This window comes from Lepidochelys kempii, chromosome 5 (genome assembly GCF_965140285.1).
Source record: "Lepidochelys kempii isolate rLepKem1 chromosome 5, rLepKem1.hap1, whole genome shotgun sequence".
In the NCBI taxonomy this organism is placed as follows: Eukaryota; Metazoa; Chordata; order Testudines; family Cheloniidae; genus Lepidochelys; species Lepidochelys kempii.
Window position 1 is genome coordinate 30,632,488 of NC_136384.1, and position 20,376 is coordinate 30,652,863.

Below are 20,376 nucleotides of genomic sequence, written 5' to 3' on the forward strand. Positions count from 1 at the left end.
TTTGGAGTACTTGACTTTGGATCATTAGTGTTCTGTAGTTTTTTGTGTTTAATTAATTATATGTAGTTTGTACAATGCAGCCAAGGTAACACTGCTGTGGAAATAAATACTGATTTTCCAACTTAAGATGTTCAGAACTCCCCAACTTTAGTCTACCATAACCCTCAATACGATGCTTTGTATTTTGTGTAGGGCCTGTATTCTCAAAACTGCAGTGCTCTATTCTGGGCATAAGACTATACTCTTCCATTTTTTTGTAAAATTAGTTCTTGGATGGCTCTAAGAATGCCAGACCTCCATTCCACCTACCCCTCCTCACCTCATCCTTCTCTCTTCTCCCTATTCATGCATGTTTTCTCATATTTTATTACTGTTACCCCCACCCAAACATGTTATGTCTATGTAGTATTGTCTGGTCTTGCAGCTTTGACAAACTGTCAAATTACATAAATCTTTTATAGATCCCATGAAGCTTGTTATATTTGGAAATATATCCAAGCTATAAGGCATGTACCTTTTTGAACTTTTCACTGTGCTTCTTTATGAAAAAATCAATAAAAACTTAAACAAAAAACTGAAATGCAACTTAGACATTTTTGAGCAAAAGTATCAGACTAAAACAAAACATACGGATCTCCAGCCCCTGATAAGTCTGTTCCATTTTCTTCATAATCTGGAAAGAAATCCTCTCTGTCAAGCAACTCTTGATATTTCTCTTGATAATCTACAAAAGAAAAAAATATTGTAAGTTTATACATAGTCTACTTTTAACATATGAACGTTTCTCAGAGGTCTTGTAAAATTAGAATGTAATTTAAAATAGAGTAAGATTAGTCCAGCACCCAATGATACAGTATGAACATGGCCTTTTTATTAGACTCTATAAACAATGAGATATGTATACTGCAGAAAAGTGATCTTCCTTTCTAATTTCAAATGTTGCATGCAGTGTTATAGCTGTGTAGGTCCCAAGATATTAATGACAAGGTGGATGAGGTAGTATCTTTTACTGGACCAACTTCTGTTGGTGAGACACACAAGCTTCCAAGCTTACACAGAGCTCTTCTTCAGGCCCGGGAAATATACTCAAAATGTCACAGCTAAATACAAAATGGAACACATTTTGTTTAGCATAGTTGACACATATTTCAAGGGACCATTCAAGACAAAGTGGCCCATTAGCACCCTTCTAGTCACAGGGAGGAAAGGAAGAGGGGGAGGGGGAAGCAGCTGAGGGGTTGTTAGTGGGTTATAGATTGTTGTATTAGGCCATAAATTCAGTCTCTCTATACAGTTCCTGATTTTTAGTGTCCAGTGAAGTTATGAATTTAAGCTCCCAAGCTCGTCTTTTGTAAGTGCTCTGCAAGTTTCCTTTGGGGATGAGGATGGATAGAGTGATCCCTTTGTGAAAAGCGTTCACGCACAGGTGATAGGATGTTTTTGTCTTTTATCATTTTCTTGTGTGAATTTATTCAAGACCATAATGACTGTCTGGTTTCACCCACATAGGGGCTATTGGGGCATTTAGTGCGGTGGATGCAGTAGACCACATGTGAAGGACTCATGGATCAAGAAAAGTATGTTGTGGAGGGTGTTGATCATTGTAGCAGTGGTGATATGTCTGCAGGTTTTGCATCTGTTGTTCTGGCAGGGTCAGGTGCTGCTTTGAGTTGATGTGTCCTGGTCTTAGCACCCAGACTCTAAATAGAGACACTGGATTTATAGCTTATTACTACAATCTATAACCCACTAACAACCACCCCCCCCACTGCGGCTTGCCTCATATCTCTTTCAGAGTCGGAGTCATGTCTGCCCAAGCCATAATGGGTTCTTTAGACCTAGTTCAGCTCTTTTCAGGATAAAATTCTCCCAGCAATAACAGATCATGTCACAGGAGAAAGTTGCTGCTAAATTTAGGAGAGGAGAATAAGGAGTGCACATAAAATACAAGATGGCTTTTTTCCTTCTCCATTAGCTAGAAAACAGGAAAAACAACAAAGCAGGATAAGCCAGCTCTCCCCCTTTACAGAGGGAGTGATATAAGAAGAGCTTTGTTTTTTCTCTGGTCCCCATCTGCAGGCACACTGGAAGGATTCAATCACTTGTTTGCTTTACTGTCTTCACGCTACTTGCCATTGAAACTGCACTAATTCCATTATTTAAAAATTGTTTTGTGCCTATTTGGACAGGGCCTCCTCAACTTAGGCCTGGTCTACATTGGGGGGGGGATGAAGGGGGAGATCGACCTAAGGTACGCAGCTTCAGCTACGAGAATAGCATAGCTGAAGTCAACGCATCTTAAGTCAACTTACCTCGCATCCTCACGGCGCAGGGTCGACTGCTGCTGCTTCCCCGTCGACTCTGCTTCCGCCTCTCGCCGCGGTGGAGTACCGGACTCGACGGCAGTGTGATTGGGGATCAATTTATCATGTCTACACTACATGCGATAAATCGATCCCTGATAGATCGAACACTACCCGCCGAACCGGTGAGTAGCGTAGACGTACCCTTAGCTATATTTTTCTTAGGAAAATGACTATGCTAAGCTGGAGACATACCTGGATCTGCTGCAGTGAAAGGAACACCATCAGAAGTGTAAAATGTTGGTTCATTCTAAAATTGAAATGACACAGTCAATTATATACGTATTTAATATAAACAGGATAATTGTTCATTGCCTTTACTACTTCCAGAACATCTATCAAGGTTAACAAAATTTCTATGCATTTCTTTACGAAAATACATCAACTTGAACAATTGATGTTTCTGAGTATATTCATACCATAAAATAGTTGGGGTCATTTTCAGGTGTTGCTTCCCTATATGTTGAGGTTACGTGAACTCTACCCCAGTTACTTGAGCGTAGTTCTACTAGTTTCAGAAGCATCTGTTTTACATCTCTGCAAACAGACAAAAAGCACCAAGAACTGCTTAAGTACTTTGTATTAAAATGTAAAAAAAAACCAAACAAGATTCTTTACAATCCAACATCTCTGTAACACTGCATATGCTACAATTTAAGTCAAAGTCCCTTAAAATAATTAAAAGAGAATGTTTCACACACATTTATAGCTAAAGGTAGGGGGAAGAGAAAGGGTTAAAAAACCAGTAAGATATCAAAACTCTAGCAGTTACTAAACAAATCTACAGTAAAATGGTTTTAGAAAATCTATCTATTTTGCCACCACAATTGATTTTGAATGAACACATATGCGAGCTAGTTTCTTACCACGGATGCAGTGAAGTAATTCTGATTGTATAACGTAATCAATTACAGAAAACAAGTGTGCAAGAGAATCACATTGACATGTTAAATATCGTCCCCCAGGATATTACATTTTCCACTTATGTAGGACTAAACAGTATACATAATATCAATACATTCAAATGATGTTTTACATCTTTACTCGCTTCTTATGCGTTGCAAAATACAATTACAAATGCCAAGTTCCCTCCCTATTTTAGCTAGCACATCCACTTATACGTGCAATATGAAACAAAGAACAAAAAACTATTACATTTATAAGTAAGTAGCTATTTATAAAATTAGAGGATGTACTGTTCTTGGGGAATGAGAAAGTGTGACACGCCCAAACTGTCTTCGTTCCATACAACCTGTCTCAGAAAAATCCTCCGTATCTTTTGGCCCAGAACAATCTCAAACCAAGATCTATTGACACAGTGCAGCCACGAGGATCTGAGCACCATCATTGCCAGGAGGCATTGCAGATGGATCGGTCATGTGCTTCGGATGGAAACTGATTCCATCACCACAGTAGCAAGAAGATGGACACCTGAAGGCAAGCGAAACGAGGCTGCCTGAAAACAACATGGCGAAGCGCTGTGGAAGCCGAGCTGAAAAATCTGGGGCACAGCTGGGGAACAACTGAAAGACTTGCCAGAAACAGACAGGAGTGGAGGAGCTTCATCACTGCCCTAAATGCCATAATAGGAGGCGTAATAGGAACATGATGATAAGAGAATACGAGAACAGTCATCATCATCCTGTTCCCATTACGCTTCTTATGAGTAACATGAAATTTTCCCAGATGTTTACTGTATGACTGTCTAGGCTGGAGGAATCTTTCCCAAAATTTTAGTTGTTTAACTTAATCATCATCATTTTGGACTTATACCTGAAAGTATCGCTTACAGTCCATTTTTCCCCTTACCTATTTTTGTGAAGGAAGATATTGTAAGTCCATCAATGGCAATGAAATATGTGCAATGACAGAAAAAAATTAAATGTCATATTTCAAAGCTCACTTGTTCTAAAAAAAAATTACTGATGAGCATACAGCATGATAAAATCATGAAAAGTAACAACTCACAAATTATTTAAAGTTGAGTGTTAATAGTAAGCAAAATCCAAGATACTACAAAGGCTTTTGATTTGCGTGAAGTGGCTTAACAGCCATAAAGTTCGTGCAACAGAACAAAAAAATCCAATTATGTTCAGGTGGTCACAGTACTGGGTAACTGGAGGACATGTTTGTTTTTTTTTAATATACAGTTGAACCTTGAAGACAATAAATCCTTCAGATTTGTTTTGTTCCGGGATTTATTTCGGATAAATTCTCTTTTCCCGTCAGGATCTGGATGCAGTGAGGTGATTTTATACTTTTCTTTATACTTTCTCTCAACTAGATCTACAGAAGGCACAAGATCAGGGATTTGCTTTTCTCCCTCAGAGTTCAATAGATAATTGAAAAGATGATACACAACAGACAATACTTCCGTTTCCAGTAAAATATCAAACCTGCCGCAAGAGTGAATCAAGCAGAGTCTGTAACATTCTCTTTCATGTCAGCATTGCCGTCAGTGATTTTACATCAACAGGGCAATTTCACTCATTATTACCCCTCCCACCGAAAAGCCTGCATAAGAAAGCTGGGGGGATGAAAACTCAACAACATTCACTTATCTGAATTTACCTTTGACTTTTTCCTCTGGTGAGAGAGGCTTTGGTTACCATGGATTTTTGAGGCTGTAGGTCCTCCCATTCCCAGTGATCTTGGGGTATCTACAAAAATGAATCTCCTTCCATGCAAAGCCAGAAGCTCTCAGGTGTAATACCTGCCACAGATGCTACTGAGCAGCAACAAGGTTCCTGCAAGGACAACTACTGATCCACTGGCCTTCCTCTCTGACAGGACACCTGCTGCAATTGTCTGGGTCCCACCATGGCTGTGTAATAGCAGCCTTGGAAGAACTACCTCCTGAGGTCCCTTCCAACCCTGATATTCTGTGATCTGTGAACTCAGAGGGATGGAATAAACTCCTGTCCAGATTTCTCTGTGGAAGTCCTGAAGCTGAATGTAGTAGAGCAGTGGTTCCCAGACTGGGGTTCGCACACCCCTGGGGGTTCGCACCATATTACAGGGGGTAGCCAGAAAAATTTCTCTAATGGTGGCCAGAGGACGCCGGGCATGGGAGGCAGCAAACGGGACCCAGTTGCAGGGTAGACAGCCCGAGACCCAGGGAGTGAGGGGCTGGGCAGTTGGGGCCAACAGCCCAAGCCCCAGTGGTCAGCAGGGACTGGCAGCCCGAGCTCAGTGGAGCGCTGAGCGGGCAGCCTGAGTCCCAGTCAATGGGGTCCAGCAGCCCAAGCCCCGTGGAGGGCAGAGCCGGCAGCCCAGACCCCCGCGAAGGGCCAGCAGCCTGAGCCCCGTGGTGGGCAGGGCAGCAGCTGGGACCCCAGACGCGCAGGTGGCAGCTCGAATCCTTGGCCAACAGGGGAACTTGGGCAGCATAAAGGGCAGAGTGAGCAGGGGCCATGCTATATGTGAGGGGGTGATCCAGGCTAATTTGTCCCTCATGGGGCACCCCCCTAGGAATGGCCCTAGTGGTGGAAGAAAAGGGGTTTGAGCGCCAAACCAGCTGGAACCACATTGTAGCCAGTGTAGCAGCATTAAGGTGCCTTAGTAATTCGATACTAAGTCATTCTCTCTGGAGAGCTGTTTTGCTTCAGTGAGACATGAGTGAATCTTCTCATTTTCTAGTTTGTTGGTTGTTAGCATTCTATCTGTTATTTTTATTACAACACAATAAATATTTTGTACACAAGTTCAATGGATAAGTGGCTGAAAAAGGAAAGTGTAAAGACACAAGAATCAGCTAGTGTTTCCTCAAGTCCACACTGTGGAAAATCTAAGTCTAATGATCATGATGGTCCTGGAAAGTCACTTACAAAGAAAAGAAAATATGACAATGATTATATAAAATATGACTTTACTTGCATTGGTGATCAAGAATGTCCAAAACCACTGTGTGTAATTTGTGGTGATGTTCAACAAACAGCAGCCTCAAACCTTCTTTACTTCGGAGCCATTTAGAAACTAGGCATCCTGCACAACTCGACAAGCCTATTCATTTTTTCAAGCGAAAATTAGCTGAGAGGAAAAGTGACATTACCAGTTTTATAACCAAAGCAAGTACTGATAATGCAAATGCACTTGAAGCATCATACTGCATGAGCTACTGAGTAGCAAAAGCATCAGAAGCCCATACCATAGCAGACAGCTTGATTGGTCCATGTATAAAAGATGTAGTTCATTGCATGCTCAGAGAAAAGGCTGCAAAAAGGATTGACACCTTTGCCAATAATACATTGTCACGAAGAATTAATGACATCTCAAATAATGTAGAGACTACAATGGTACATAGAGTGAAATATAGTCCATATTATGCTATACAGTTGGATGAATCAACTGATGTAGATAATCTAGCTATTTTGCTGTGGTTTGTACGTTATGTGAATGAAGCTATGGTTGAAGAAAACTTGTTGTTTTGCTGACCATTGGAAGAACGTACAACTGGAAAAGAGATCTTCAATCTGACTTATGCATATTTTCAAGAAAAGGAAATAGATTGGTTTCATTGCCTAGGCATTTACACTGATGGGGCCACATCAGTGACGGGCAAGTATACTAGATTTGTAGATCAAACAAAAAAGGTTGCATCAAAAGTCTCTTGGACTCATTGCAGTAGCCATAGACAAGCCCTTGCAACAAAACACATGCCTGAGGGACTGAAGGAAATGCTGGATAATGCAGTGAAAATGGTGAATTTCATAAAATGATGGCCAACAGATTCCAGAATATTTCACATACTTTGTGAAGAAATGGGTAATATACACAATTGTCCGTTGACCCCCTCCGAAGTTAGATGGCTCTCATGGGGCAAAATCCTTTTGCGCTTGTTTGAGCTTAGAATGGAAATCCTAGTTTTTTTCAACAGCCACCCTTTCCACCTTGCCAGCTGTATGGAAAATAACGTCTGGCTCCAGAACCTAGCTTGTTTCGCAGATATTTTCTCAAGAATTAATTACCTAAATTTATCTCTTCAAGGCCTCAGTATAATGTTTTCAATGTGCAAGAGCGAGTTGAATCCATGATAAAAAAAAAGTTGCAGTTCTGGGAAAGTTGTTTGAAAAACAATCAAACTGAGTGTTTCAGTACTCTTCATGACTTCCTGGCAGAACATAAACTTCAGTTGGATCAGTGCACTAAAACCAATATAACTGCACACCTAAAAGGACTTTGCACAATTTTCCAGCTATGTCAGGCGATAATGACTGGATTCATAACCCTTCTGATGATACCACTTTCTCAACACACATATTGAATACTGAGAAAAAGAGAAATTGTTTGAGATCTCCTGTGATTACGAACTGAAAAGGAGTTTCAGAAATCTGTCATTAATCAACTTTTGGCTGAGTTTAAGAAACTAGTACCCTCTTCTGGCAGAAAAAGCTATTACAGTTTTGTTACCATTTTCAACAACATACTTATGTGAGAAAGCATTTTCCTCATATACACATCTGAAAACCAAATACAGAAACAGACTTGATGCTGAACCAGACCTGAGACTTTATCTTTCTCCAGTGGTTCCAGACTTGCAAGAGCTATGCAGAGCAAAGCAAGCGTATCCATCACACTGAGGAAATTTAAACTTAAATCCCTGGAAATATTAATTTTTAGGAGAGGGTTCACGAGATTTCACAATTTAATGAAAGGGGTTTACGGGTTGTTAAAGTTTGGGAACCCCTGTATTAGAGTGACGTTTACCCAGCCACTCCTCCATTGTTTCTCCAACCTCTAATCAGATCCATAAGAGACAGAGGAGGTACTGTGGAGGCAGAATAATTATTGGGGATGATCAGCGACACTGAATAAAGTCAATAAATCCTCATACTAGCGAAGTCAATCTCCCTCACAATATCTTTAATGAACATGTTCTATGCAAGATACTCTAGCAGGAATAGTTTTGCCACTTATAATTATAGCATCCAAAATGTTCTCTTAGAAAACTAATCTTAACTCTTCTGCACAACAGTACATTTTGGAAGTGCTGTTGGTTCAAATTAATGAATATACTGAAGAGATATATTAGCAGTGAAATATACAATATTCATGATATTCTATAGTAACCAACCATCGCATATGGTATATAAATTACCAAGGTGGTAAACTGTGAACAAAATCAAGAAATATTGTAACTGACAAAGTTACTTCAACAAAAGCAAAAATTATAAAGTCCACTATAGAAGTATAGCACTGAAAAGGTATTTTAATACCCAAGGTTAAAATCTATATTAAATTGCTTAAAATATCTAATTTATACATGTACAAATTTCCCAGTCATTCTTTAGAAACAGGTTTTACTGTATGGGAATGTTCTAGCATAAAGTATATTACCTCATGGCCCATAAGAACAAAGACCCATTAAGGTTACTATAACTCTGCAAAGAATGCATTCTGTACATTGACATAATTTGAATACAGCAGAAATATTAAGTGACATACAGCTCTGAAGAATAAGTAGAAAAACCCCACACGAGTAAAGAAAAGCAGTGAAGAATTAATGATCAACTAATTTTTCCTCCCACCTGCTGCAATTTGCATCCAGGACAACATTTTCAATTCTCTGGACCATTTCATCCATATCAGTCTTTCCTTTTTCTTTCCATGCATCTTCCAAAACTGATCCGGTCAACTAAAAAAAAAAAAAAATAAGGCATATTTTATTAATAAAAAAGCATGTAAGTGCACTACATAAAATAAGTTAAGGTTCATGGAATTCTGTGACAAGTGTAGACACATTATTTGACTACCCTAAAGGAAAAGCTAACCTTGATTTTCTAGATGTCTTTAATTTCATAACATTACAGACCGCGTAAGTTAGGGTGGGCAAACTTTTTGGCCTGAGGGCCACATCGAGGTGCGAAACTGTATGGAGGGCCGGGTAGGAAAGACTGTGCCCCCCAAAGAGCCTGGCCACCGCCCTTGCCCCCCATTCGCCCCCTCCCACTTCCCGCCCTCTGACTGTCCCTCTCAGAACCCCCTACCCATCCAAACCCCCCTGCTCCTTGTCCCCTGACTGCCCCCTCCTGGGGTCCCCTGTCCCAAACTGCCTGCCCCGCCCCCCTCCCCCTGGATCCCACCCCCTATCCAACCCCCCCACTCCCTGTCCCCTGTCCCTCCCCCGCCCCCACCCCCAACAGGCCCCCTGGTACTCCCACGCCCTGTCCAAACCACCCGGTTCCCTGACCGCCCCATCCAACTGCCCCCTGCTCCCTGACTGCCCCGGGGACCTGCTGTCCCTAACCGTCCCCTGCTCCCTGTCCCGACTACCCCCTGGGACCTTCTACCCAACCCCCCCACCGCTGCGCGCACCGCCTCCCCCTTACCATGCCGCTCAGAGCGGCAGGATCTCGTAGCCCTGCTGCTCGCGCAGCAGCGTAACTGTGGCGGAGGGGCCGGGGGTAAGCCTCCTGGGCCAGGCAGGACAGTCCTGCGGGCTGCAGTTTGCCCACCTCCGATATAAGTTAATGAATTCTCATTAAATTGTGTTGGTAGTTCATCAACAGCTGGTCTTTGGTTTTTGTAAACAAAGTGAGTTTGGTCACTGAACCTTCCACTTTGTAATGCTACTTAGAAATTGAATGACCAGCCCTGTTGCCATTTATGTTATCTTCAGGACTTTACACTAACCACAACTTGAAAACAACTCTTCAGTAACCTCACAAGACTTTAAAGCAGCCACGCAAGGTTCACTCTTTAAACATGTGCACAAAACCTGATGGTGTTTTTCCAAGCAATGAAGACTTTTCTATTTTACAATTTTTATGATAATTATTTCCCCTAAAAAGAGAGATATATCACTAGGTTTGCCCAAAAACCCACACATCACTGGGAGATGAGGAGCTCTTCCTAAATTACTTAGTGTAGACATTACCTCATAGGTCTTGCAACTAGGCAAAAATACCATGAGAAGGATAAACTTCAATGTTATTTCAAAACTAAATTCTGAAATAAATGTAGTATTTATTTAGATTTATGACAGAAAGCTAAAAAAACTGGTACTAAGTTCCCAAATTCCATATTTCAAAAAAATGTATTTTTAGGATATCTGAAATTAAAGAAGAGAAAAAGAACACAGTCTGTATGCAAGTTTAGAACTTCTATGAATCACAAAAGACCAATACGACTACAAGTATGAGAGAAGAAAGCAGCAAGATTAGACCTTACCTGAAACTTTGACTTTTGACTCATTTGAAATTCTGTCCCTTATTACTAAAATGTAATATATCTATTTTTTCCTAATGAAGTTATGACTGATGCGTATGGCAATTGCGAATGTTGGTCTATTGAGTAATATATCATGTATAAAGCTAGACTTAATAAACAGACTTCAAACCCAACCAGACTGATTTGGCCCTTCTTCACTCTCAGGAATATAAATTAAGTACTATGCACGTTACTGTTGACAGTATAAAAAAAAAAAAAAAAAATCAAGGCCTTCTTGACTGCTGTGTACAGAGATTAACAATATCTTGGCACTCTCAGAAGAGCCAGGATTTGCTTGTGATCTTTGTCAAAATTTTCCCTGCCTCCACTATTGTGTACTGTACACTAGCTGGTTGCTGACCTCCAGCCTCAGAGCTGCTGTATTTCACTGGTGCAATATATATTTTTAAACTGTTTTGGGATCCATTGAAATTATAAAAAGAAAGGGAGTACTTGTGGCACCTTAGAGACTAACAGTTTTCCACTGAATGCATCCGATGAAGTGAGTTGTAGCTCACGAAAGCTTATGCTCAAATAAATTTGTTAGTCTCTAAGGTGCCACAAGTACTCCTTTTCTTTTTACGAATACAGACTAACATGGCTGCTACTCTGAAATTGAAATTATAGTTACTATATACAAAGTCAAATATTTTTAAAGTTATATTGCTATATTTTCTGTAGTTAGAAAATGCCACTTAATTGTTGCCAAGTTAAATCCCATATAATACCCAATTAACAAAAGATAGTAATGTTTCTTTCAAATGATCAGATGAACACAGAACGATTCTACTGGTACCACTGTCTTAGATGAATGATTTTGAAATGCATGTTTGTCCTGATGACTTCAAAAATAAAAGATAACAAAATACAGTAGATCATTTGATAAGCCAACTACAGTCAAATATTTGATTAGCAGTTTTAACTTGTAACTGAGGGCAGAACTTGTAACCATGGTCACCGTAAGCCAGAGAGTTATTTGTATTACCTTAATGGAAAAGGCCAAACATGTATTTCTACACAGACTTCATGAACTACTCAGGATCTTTCATCAGGTGTAGTAAATATTCAACCACAAATCTATGTAAAACAGATTAAATGCTGTTTGGAAAACAGAATGAATAAAGAAGTGTGAAATACGAAAAAAGCTACAGAAGGAACAGAAGTCTTTGTGCCTATACTCCCTTACTTATTTTTTTTAAATAAGCTGAACTCCCCCAAATCTTAAATGCTGCAGACATAAAACAAACCTTCAAAAAGAGCGCCACGTTTTTAATTTATATAGTTCTACTGTAGATATTTTCAAAAATTCCAAGCTTGGACATTTAATGAAGATATAAAAGCCTAGATTTAGTTCCTAAAGAAATGAGTTTTCAAAGCGCTAAGCATCTGCAGCACCCAGTCAGCTCATAACTAAATCACAGGGAGCTCAGCACCTATGAATATCAGGCTGCTTAATTAAATGCCTAAATATGGTTTCAGAAGCCTAAACTTAAATAAAATTCAAATTTGGATATCTATTTGAAGTAGAGGCTGTTTTTGGCTTATTTTTAGCTGCAAAAACCCTGGATGATATCATAGAAGCAGTTCTCAGAACAACATGATCTCCTGTTCTCCAACACCAATTATACTTGTGATGTCACAACTACTGCTGTAACTAGGTATCATCCCAAGAGAAAAGGTAAATTTTATTTTTCTTAAATTGCAGTAGTTAGAGATGAACTACTTAGACTCTCAATGATTTGCTGAAGTTATGTGCAGACTCAAACAACGCAAATAAATTTTACATTTTAAAACAACCAACCAAAAAACACACAACCAAAACCAACCAACCAATTGCTCCTTTACTTATCTGCCAAAACTTCCAACTGTTCTATGCAGCGTTGTTGTAGCCATGTCAGTCTCAGGATGTTAGAGAGATAAGGTGGGTGAAATAATGTATTTTATGAGACCAACTTCTGTTGATGAGAGAGACAAGCTTTTGAGCTTACAAAGAGCTCTTCATGTCTGGGAAACTTATGCAAGGTCTCCACTACACACTTACTTTGGTATAACTATGTTACTCAGGGGTGTGAAAAATCCAGTGCTACGTTGGCAGGAGAGGGCTTCTCTTGGAGGCGGTGTTATTAAGCCGATGGGAGAGCTCTCTTCTGTCTGCTTAGAGAGTGTCTACGCTGACACTGCATTGACCTAACTACACTGACCTAAGCACTATGCCTCTCATCAAGGTGGAGTTATTAAGTTGGTGTAGTGGGCAAGTTACAGGAGAGGGAGCTACATTTCAGTGTAGTCGCTTACAGAGTTAGCTGTGTGACGTTACTGACTTCAACTGGGACCATATAGAACATTGTTGCAACCAAGGTCCTGCAGTGGCACCAAATCTTGTATAAAGGGGGTCAAATAAGGTGTCTAAGACGAGGTTATGGTTTGCTGGTTATGATTATGCGATCTTTTTGCATGTATCATTTTTGTATTTAAAGATATAAGTATTAGGTCTATACTGTCTGTTTTTCAAACTTATGCTATGCTTCTGGGTGACACCCCAGACCAGTTGGTGTCAGCTCTGCCTAGCCTGCTTGATGACCCATTAAGGACCATCAGCTATACAACTGACCCACTGAGAGAAGGCAGACACACCTTGCGACTCAGCAAGGTATGCAGGGACCTGCCTATGGACAGAACTCTGAGGTTTTTCTAGGCCATGTGAGGGACAGCTTTTCCTTGGGACAAAGAAAGCAGAGACCACATGGCAAAAGAATATAAAAAGCTGCTGCAGCTCCTCCATCTTGTCTTCAATCCTGCTTCTTACCTCTGGAGGGACTTTGCTACACTGAAGCTTTGAACAAATGACTGATGACCCATCCCAGCTGTGGATGTACTCCAGAGACTTAATCTGAACCTGCAGTTTATTCTATCACTGCTGCAAGCCTAAACCAAGAACTTTGCCATTATTGTATGTAATTGATTCCATTTAACCAATTCTAACTCTCATCTATATTTCTTTCCTTTTATGAATAAACCTTTAGATTTTAGATTCTAAAGGATTGGCAACAGCGTGATTTGTGGGTAAGATCTGATTTGTATATTGACCTGGGTCTGGGGCTTGGTCCTTTGGGATCAAGAGAACCTTTTGTCTTTTACTGGGGTATTGGTTTTCATAACCATTTGTCCCCATAACGAGTGGCACTGGTAGTGATACTGGGAAACTGGAGTATCTAAGGGAATTGCCTGTGTGACTTGTGGTTAGCCAGTGGGTCTTCTCTGTTTGGCTGGTTTGGTTTGCCTTAGTGTGCACAGAAACCCCAACGTTGGGCTGCAACTGCCCTGCTTTAAGCAATTTGTCCTGAATTGGCACTCTCAGCTGGGTCCCGCCAGAACCAGCCTCGTTACAAGCTGTAATAAGCTAAAGCTGTAAAATAAGCTGCTTTATATCCAATTAACTCTGTAGTATAGATCAGTCGTCATAGGTAAATACAAGATGGAACAGATTATTTAGCATAAGTAGTTAATGCATATTTAAAAAGGACTATTCAAGGCAAAGTGGCCTGTTAACACCCCTCCAGCCATAGGTAGGAAAGGAAACAGGAGGAGGCAGCAGCAACTGGGCGGGATGAGGTGGGAGGGGATGTTGTTAGTGGGCTATAGATTGTTGTAATAAGCCATAAATCCAGTGTTTCTATTTAGTCCATGATTTTAGTGTATAGCAAAGTTTTGAATGTAAGCTCCGAGTCTCATCTTTTGAAAGTGTTATGTAGGTCTCCTTTGAAGAGGACGATGGGTAGGAGCTTATATTCTTAACTTTGCTAAAAGAAAAGGAGTACTTGTGGCACCTTAGAGACTAAAAAAATGTATTTGAGCACAAAGCTGTAGCTCAGAAAAGCTTATGCTCAAATAAATTTGTTAGTCTCTAAGGTGCCAGAAGTACTCCTTTTCTTTTTGCGAATACAGACTAACATGGCTGCTACTCTGAAACATAACTTTGCTAGACACTGAAAATCATGGACTGAATAGAGACACTGGATTTATGGCTTATTACAACAGTGGTTCTCAACCTTTTTGGGCTCAGGACCCATTTGTAAATGTTTATGTCCTGTCATGACACACTAAATAGTCTGGCGGTAGAGGCCCTGGGGTGGTTTCAGTTGAATTCTGCCCTGCACTCACCCAACAGTGATGGCTTCTGCAGCTCTTGTGCTGTGGGGCTGGCTGGGTGTGGCGCTCTGCTCCAGGCATTTCAACTTCCGGGGATGCAGCACAGCTCACGTTTGGACCTGCCTCCTTGACTGGACCAAATTTGTGAGAGTGGAGTTGTGACCTGGCTCATGGGGTTGCAGTGCCACTCACTCAAATTTGGCATACCCAGACTCCCGTTGTCATGATGACTGGGCCAAACCTGAGGGGCTCTGGGACTCCAGAGGTTGCAGTGCCTGGAATAGGTAGGCAAGCCCAGCCAGCCCCTTGGGACAGGAGCTGCCATGTGATCTTTGGAAACATTCTGGAGACCCAATTTGGGTCCCGACCCGCGGGTTGAGAAACCTGGTCTACACTACCAACTTATGTCAGTATAGCTACATCGCTCAGAAAAATCCACCCCCCCATGCAATGAAGTTATACCAACCTAACCCTCAGTGTAGACAGCACTAGGTTGACAGGAGGGCTTCTCCCTTCAACATAGCTACTGCCGCTGAGGGAGGTGGAGTACCCAGATGGATGGGAGAAAGGCGAAAGCAATGTCTTCACTAAGTGGTGCAGCTGTGCTGCAGCAGCACTGCAAATGTGAACAAACCCTGAGTAAGTTTTCCAGACCTGAAGAAGAGCTCTGTGTGCAAAGGAGGAAATGCTTTTCAATGTTTTGAAACATGAACATATTTGCATTTGTTATGGCTACATATAAAATTCTATTAATGATTTCAGCTCTTAATATACTTTTATAGATCGTCTGCAGTTTACCAGCAGAAACTATAGCAACCGCCATATTGTTAATTCCTTCCACTTTGCATCACTAGCAGGCAATGTTTTCTCTCTCCTTATCTCAGAGGCAACTATCCAAAAATATAGCAATCACTTTAAGGAGCTATTTTAACATGAAAATATTAAACTAGCAATTTTCTTTAATATATCTTGGTGTTAACTGATCTCAACACAGAAGTTATATTTTCATATAAAAAGGTAGTGTTGGTCAAGTACTTACTTTCATACAGCAGGGCAATCTGGTTATATTATGACAAAACCTGCAATATTTCATCAACATTTAAGTTTACAAAAAGTAGCAGTTACAATACACTTTTAAAAGAAAGAAAACACTGAATGCTGAACTCTTCCTACCTTCAGTAACTTTACTGCACAGATTAAATTGTTGTCCACAGGATTAGAAAAAAGCGCGTTCAGTAATTCCCGAAGGCCAGTCTGCAGGATCTCTGCTCGCATTACTTGTCCTTTTGTTCCCTTAATCTACAAATGACCAAAAACCATGTCTGAACACTTAAAATAGATTCAGATTATTTCTAAAGTTTGCTATAAAGGTTTCCCCTCTTCAATTCTGTACAGTTCAATGTGATAATACAGCAGTTGGACTTGACAAGTAGAGGAATATGAAAAAGTTTAATAAAAACTCCCCCCAAAAATTCTAAAGTAGGTTTTCTATAAAATTTGACATACAGCATACTTGCTGGATGGTATTGCATAATGATTGTATTAGCACTTGTTTGGGAAGACCTACATAAATGCTTGTTGTGACTTCCCCATTCATGAGTGACAAAGGTCATCCCAAGCTCTTGAGAATAAAAACCTTTCTACCACACCATTATGTGCCCTGTCTCCCCTCCACCTCACATTTGGAAACTTCTCTTTGTAATTAAATGTTCTAGAAACTGTTTTTTTAAATAAAGGTTAGACTCTGCAAGAGCTGATGGCTGTCATCTGGGAAAACTGTCTGACTGCCATCAGCAAATGAGCAAATGGCTTTTTTGAGGTCTAGTTATAAACAAATTAATGTGCAATACATACATTTATTTTGTGATTAGGTCTCCAAAACAGCAAAGCACATACTTAACTTATTGGAACATTCAAGAAATTTGAAACATGCATCAAATTTAAAAAAATCAATGAAAGGCAATATATACTTTCTAAAAATCATACCACATTTAACCTGTGAAACTCACCAGGGTAAGATTTAAAAAAAACCTCATATATATGGAAAATGAACTGGCATGCTTCAAGGCATAAGACAAATTCTAACTAATAAGAGTTAGGAAGAAACTTCCCCTATCAGCTGGTTCTTGGATTTGGGTACAATAATATATATTGTGGTGGTTTCACCGGGCAAAAATCTCATTTCAAAACAGAGAAAGGAGACACCTCATGCTGATTAGTCTGCCCTAGCTTAAGAAAGAAAGAGAAAGCATCTGTATCAAATACTGACTTTAAGAAAGCTGCTCTTATTATAATTTATTAGAAGCATTTTTATTCTCTAAATGACTTGTTCTTGTGTTGTTTTCTGAGATTCTGATGACAATGAATCAGTTTTGAAGTTCCTAGATGGTTAAAGGTTCAGTAACATAAAAGATTTATAAAATTTGATTTTAATCTGTTTTTTTTTTAAAAAGAAATTTTAAATGAGTAACAAAAAAGGGCCATGATACAGAACTTTTTTCTTACCTCGAGGTTAAGATAAAGTTCAGCTAGGAACAGCACAAAAGCATGAAATTGTTTTCGAGTAGCCTCATCACCTTTTGCTGCTTGATCTCTGTTTTCATACTCCGTTTGACACCTACAAAAACATCCTCAGAATCAAACTACAGTTACTGCTAGAAATTCTAGTGTTCATAAGAGTTAACTGTTTAACACGCTATAATGCTCTGAACTACTAAACTGAATAGAAAATATCTCAAGGACATTGAATACAGTACATCAATAAAAAAGGGACTAATTCATGAAGGAATGTATAGGACTTCATACACACAATAGGAATTTTCTTCTTTTACATTAATTAACTTAATTGTATGATTTAAAAAAAAAAGGCAAGTTTTCTAGTGCTGAAAGAATGGAAGCAGACAGCAAAATGGAACAGAACACAATACTTCTTTAAATATATCACTGATATATATTATTTCCCTACATTGTCCCTATACAAGTTAAATATTGGTAAATGGGTCCAAAAAGATGTAACTTCACACAGTAAGTAGAAGTTGAGTAAGGATACTTTAAATGATAGTTTCTGATATCCTCCTGTTAGTGGCTTTGTGTGCAACACCACAGACTATTTTACACCACTTAACATGTATCACCCCTATAACCTTGGCCCATCAGTTATAAATGATTGATATATATGGTTTAATTGTAAATCAAAATGAGATGGTGGACTACAGTTGAATGGAAATACAGAACATAAAAAAGATGAAAGGGAATAAGGGGCAATTTTGTATAGAACTCTAAGTACCCATACCAAACAAGGTCTTTGGAAATGTGCATACCAGTACACAGCAACAGAGAATCTTATGGACCAATCCTTTTCATTATCAAGCATTGTCAGTGATAATTTGATGGAACAGAAAGGGACTTGGTTGTGAAGCTGAGGAGTATGACTGATTTAGGAATTGGATTGAAGAACATGCAAGTTGAGGTTGGCATAAATATTAATGTTATTTCCTGGATTTTCAGTGTCAACATTGATAAGAAAACCACATGAGCAACCTTAATTAAGTTTTCTAGATGAACTAACAAGGCAAATCTTCCTGAACACACTCATGTTTCTAAGCACAGTTCTAGAGAGCTGACTACGATTGCGGTTTAATGGATTGATTTGGGGACTGGGAACGATAAAATTTTAATCCGAAATACTGAAGTGGACTTGCTATACTGGTCTTGGACAAATCTTAGGGCATGGCTACACTTGCGAGTTAGAGCGCATTAAAGCAGTCCAGTGCGCTCTAACTCATGATGCGTCCACACTGGCAAGGCACGTAGAGCACTCTGACTCCGTGGCTAGAGCGCTCCTGGTACTCCACCTCAGTGAGTGGAATAACATTTGATGAGCCCCCGCTGGAGCGCCGCAGCACCAGTGTGGATGCCCTGGTCTGTTAATGCGCTCTGATCGGCCTCCAGAAGTGTCCCACATTGCCTGTTTTAGCCACTCTCGTCATCACTTTGAACTCTACTGCCCTGCCCTCAGATGACCAAACTGTCAGACCCGCCCTTTAAATTCTCTGGGAATTTTGAAAATCCCCTTCCTGTTTGCTCAGCCAGGCGTGGAGTGCTCTCAGCAAATCTTTCCAGGTGATCATGCCTCCACACGCCAGGCGATCCCCAGTATGGAGCAATGGCAAGGTGCTGGACCTCATCAGTGTTTGGGGGAAGGAAGCTGTCCAGTCCCAGCTGCGCTCCAGCCATAGGAATTATGATACCTTTGGGCAGATATCAAGGGACACGATGGAAAGGGGTCATGACCAGGATGCACTGCACTACAGGATTAAAGTGAAATAGGTGGTGAATGCTTACTGCAAAGCCTGCGAGGCAAGCAGCTGCTCCAGTGCTGCTCCCTCTATCTGCCGTTTTTACAACGAGCTGGACGCGATACTTGGGGGCGACCCCACCTCCACTCCCAGTAGCACCATGGACACTTCAGAGTACAGTCCAACAAGGCCGGAGGAGGAGGAAAAGCAAAGCAGGAGCGAGGGTGCTGAGGAGGAAGATACCCTGGCATCCCTAGATGCATGCAGCCAGGAGCTGTTCTCAAGCCAGGAGGAAGGTGGCCAGCTGCAGAGGCCAATGCTTCGGGAAGGACAAACACCATAGGAGATTCCCGGTAATTGGCTTTTATTTTGGGAAGGAAGTTATTCGGTGAGAGCTCTTGGGGCAAGCAGGGTTAGGGCTGCATGCATGCCTAGATGCGGAATTGGGCATTGATGCACTCTCACACATAGTGGTAATCTGCCTCAGTGATCCCTTCAAAGGTCTCATCCAGAACTTGGGCATTGTGGGAGAGCCATTGTGGTCCTTGTCCCAGGCAAGCTAACATGTACGCGCCACTGTGCCATGAGGGGTGGGGGGACCATTGCTGTACACAGGCAAGCTGCATATGGGCCAGGGCAGAAGCTGCATTGTGGAAGAAGACCCTCTCTTGCTTCCCAGGTCACCCTCAGCATCGAGGTATCTTCCAGGACGAACTCCTGCGGAAAATGTGGGGACAGTGTTCAGTATAGGGGCCTCCTGTAGCTGTTGGCTCTCCCCAAGGCACAGAAACCCAGAGGACAATACAGCCATGAAAGAATCAGTCCCCCTTGACCCTGTGCTTACTCACCATTTTGGGGCTCCTGGGGATTATGTTTGCTTACTTTGGGACAGGCAAATTATGCGATTGTGCAGACTGTGCTTGCCCTCCTTAAGTACGGAGGATCATTGCTCTGTCTGGTGTGAACAATGCTGCCTCTGTTAAGTGTTGCATTTTGCCTTTACAGATCCAACTTTGAGATCTCAGCCGTCCATGTTATCACCGGCTGAGAGGCTGCAAAGAATCAGGAAGAGGCCATGTAGAAGCAAAGAGGACATGCTGCATGAAGTCATGCAGCACTCCCTTAATGAAAATCAAAAAGTGCTGGAGTGATGGGAGAGTGAAAGGAGGGTCCGCCAGCAGAATGTGGACTGCCGGCACCAAAGCACAGAGCGGCTGATAAGCATCATGGAGCACCAAGCGGACTCGATCCAGGAGCTCGTGGCGGAGCACTACCATGCCCACCCCACCCCCCGCAGCTCTTGTCCCAATACTCTTTCCCTTGTGCCCCCATGTCACCTCCAACCCACTTTCCCCAAC

The 20,376-nt window shown here is 41.0% G+C and overlaps 1 protein-coding gene across 2 annotated transcripts in view; it reads right to left on the minus strand.

Moving 5' to 3' along the window:
* PAIP1 (poly(A) binding protein interacting protein 1) overlaps positions 1–20,376 on the minus strand; it is a 45,133-nt gene that overhangs the window by 5,730 nt on the left and 19,027 nt on the right. For both annotated transcript variants that reach the window (XM_073343892.2, XM_073343893.2), the window contains exons 5-10: positions 17,226–17,337; positions 15,894–16,019; positions 8,891–8,997; positions 2,783–2,900; positions 2,559–2,613; positions 631–724 (exon numbers count right to left, since the gene is read on the minus strand). In XM_073343892.2, coding sequence (XP_073199993.1) covers positions 631–724; positions 2,559–2,613; positions 2,783–2,900; positions 8,891–8,997; positions 15,894–16,019; positions 17,226–17,337 — 612 coding nt within the window. The remainder of the gene's footprint in view (positions 1–630; positions 725–2,558; positions 2,614–2,782; positions 2,901–8,890; positions 8,998–15,893; positions 16,020–17,225; positions 17,338–20,376) is intronic.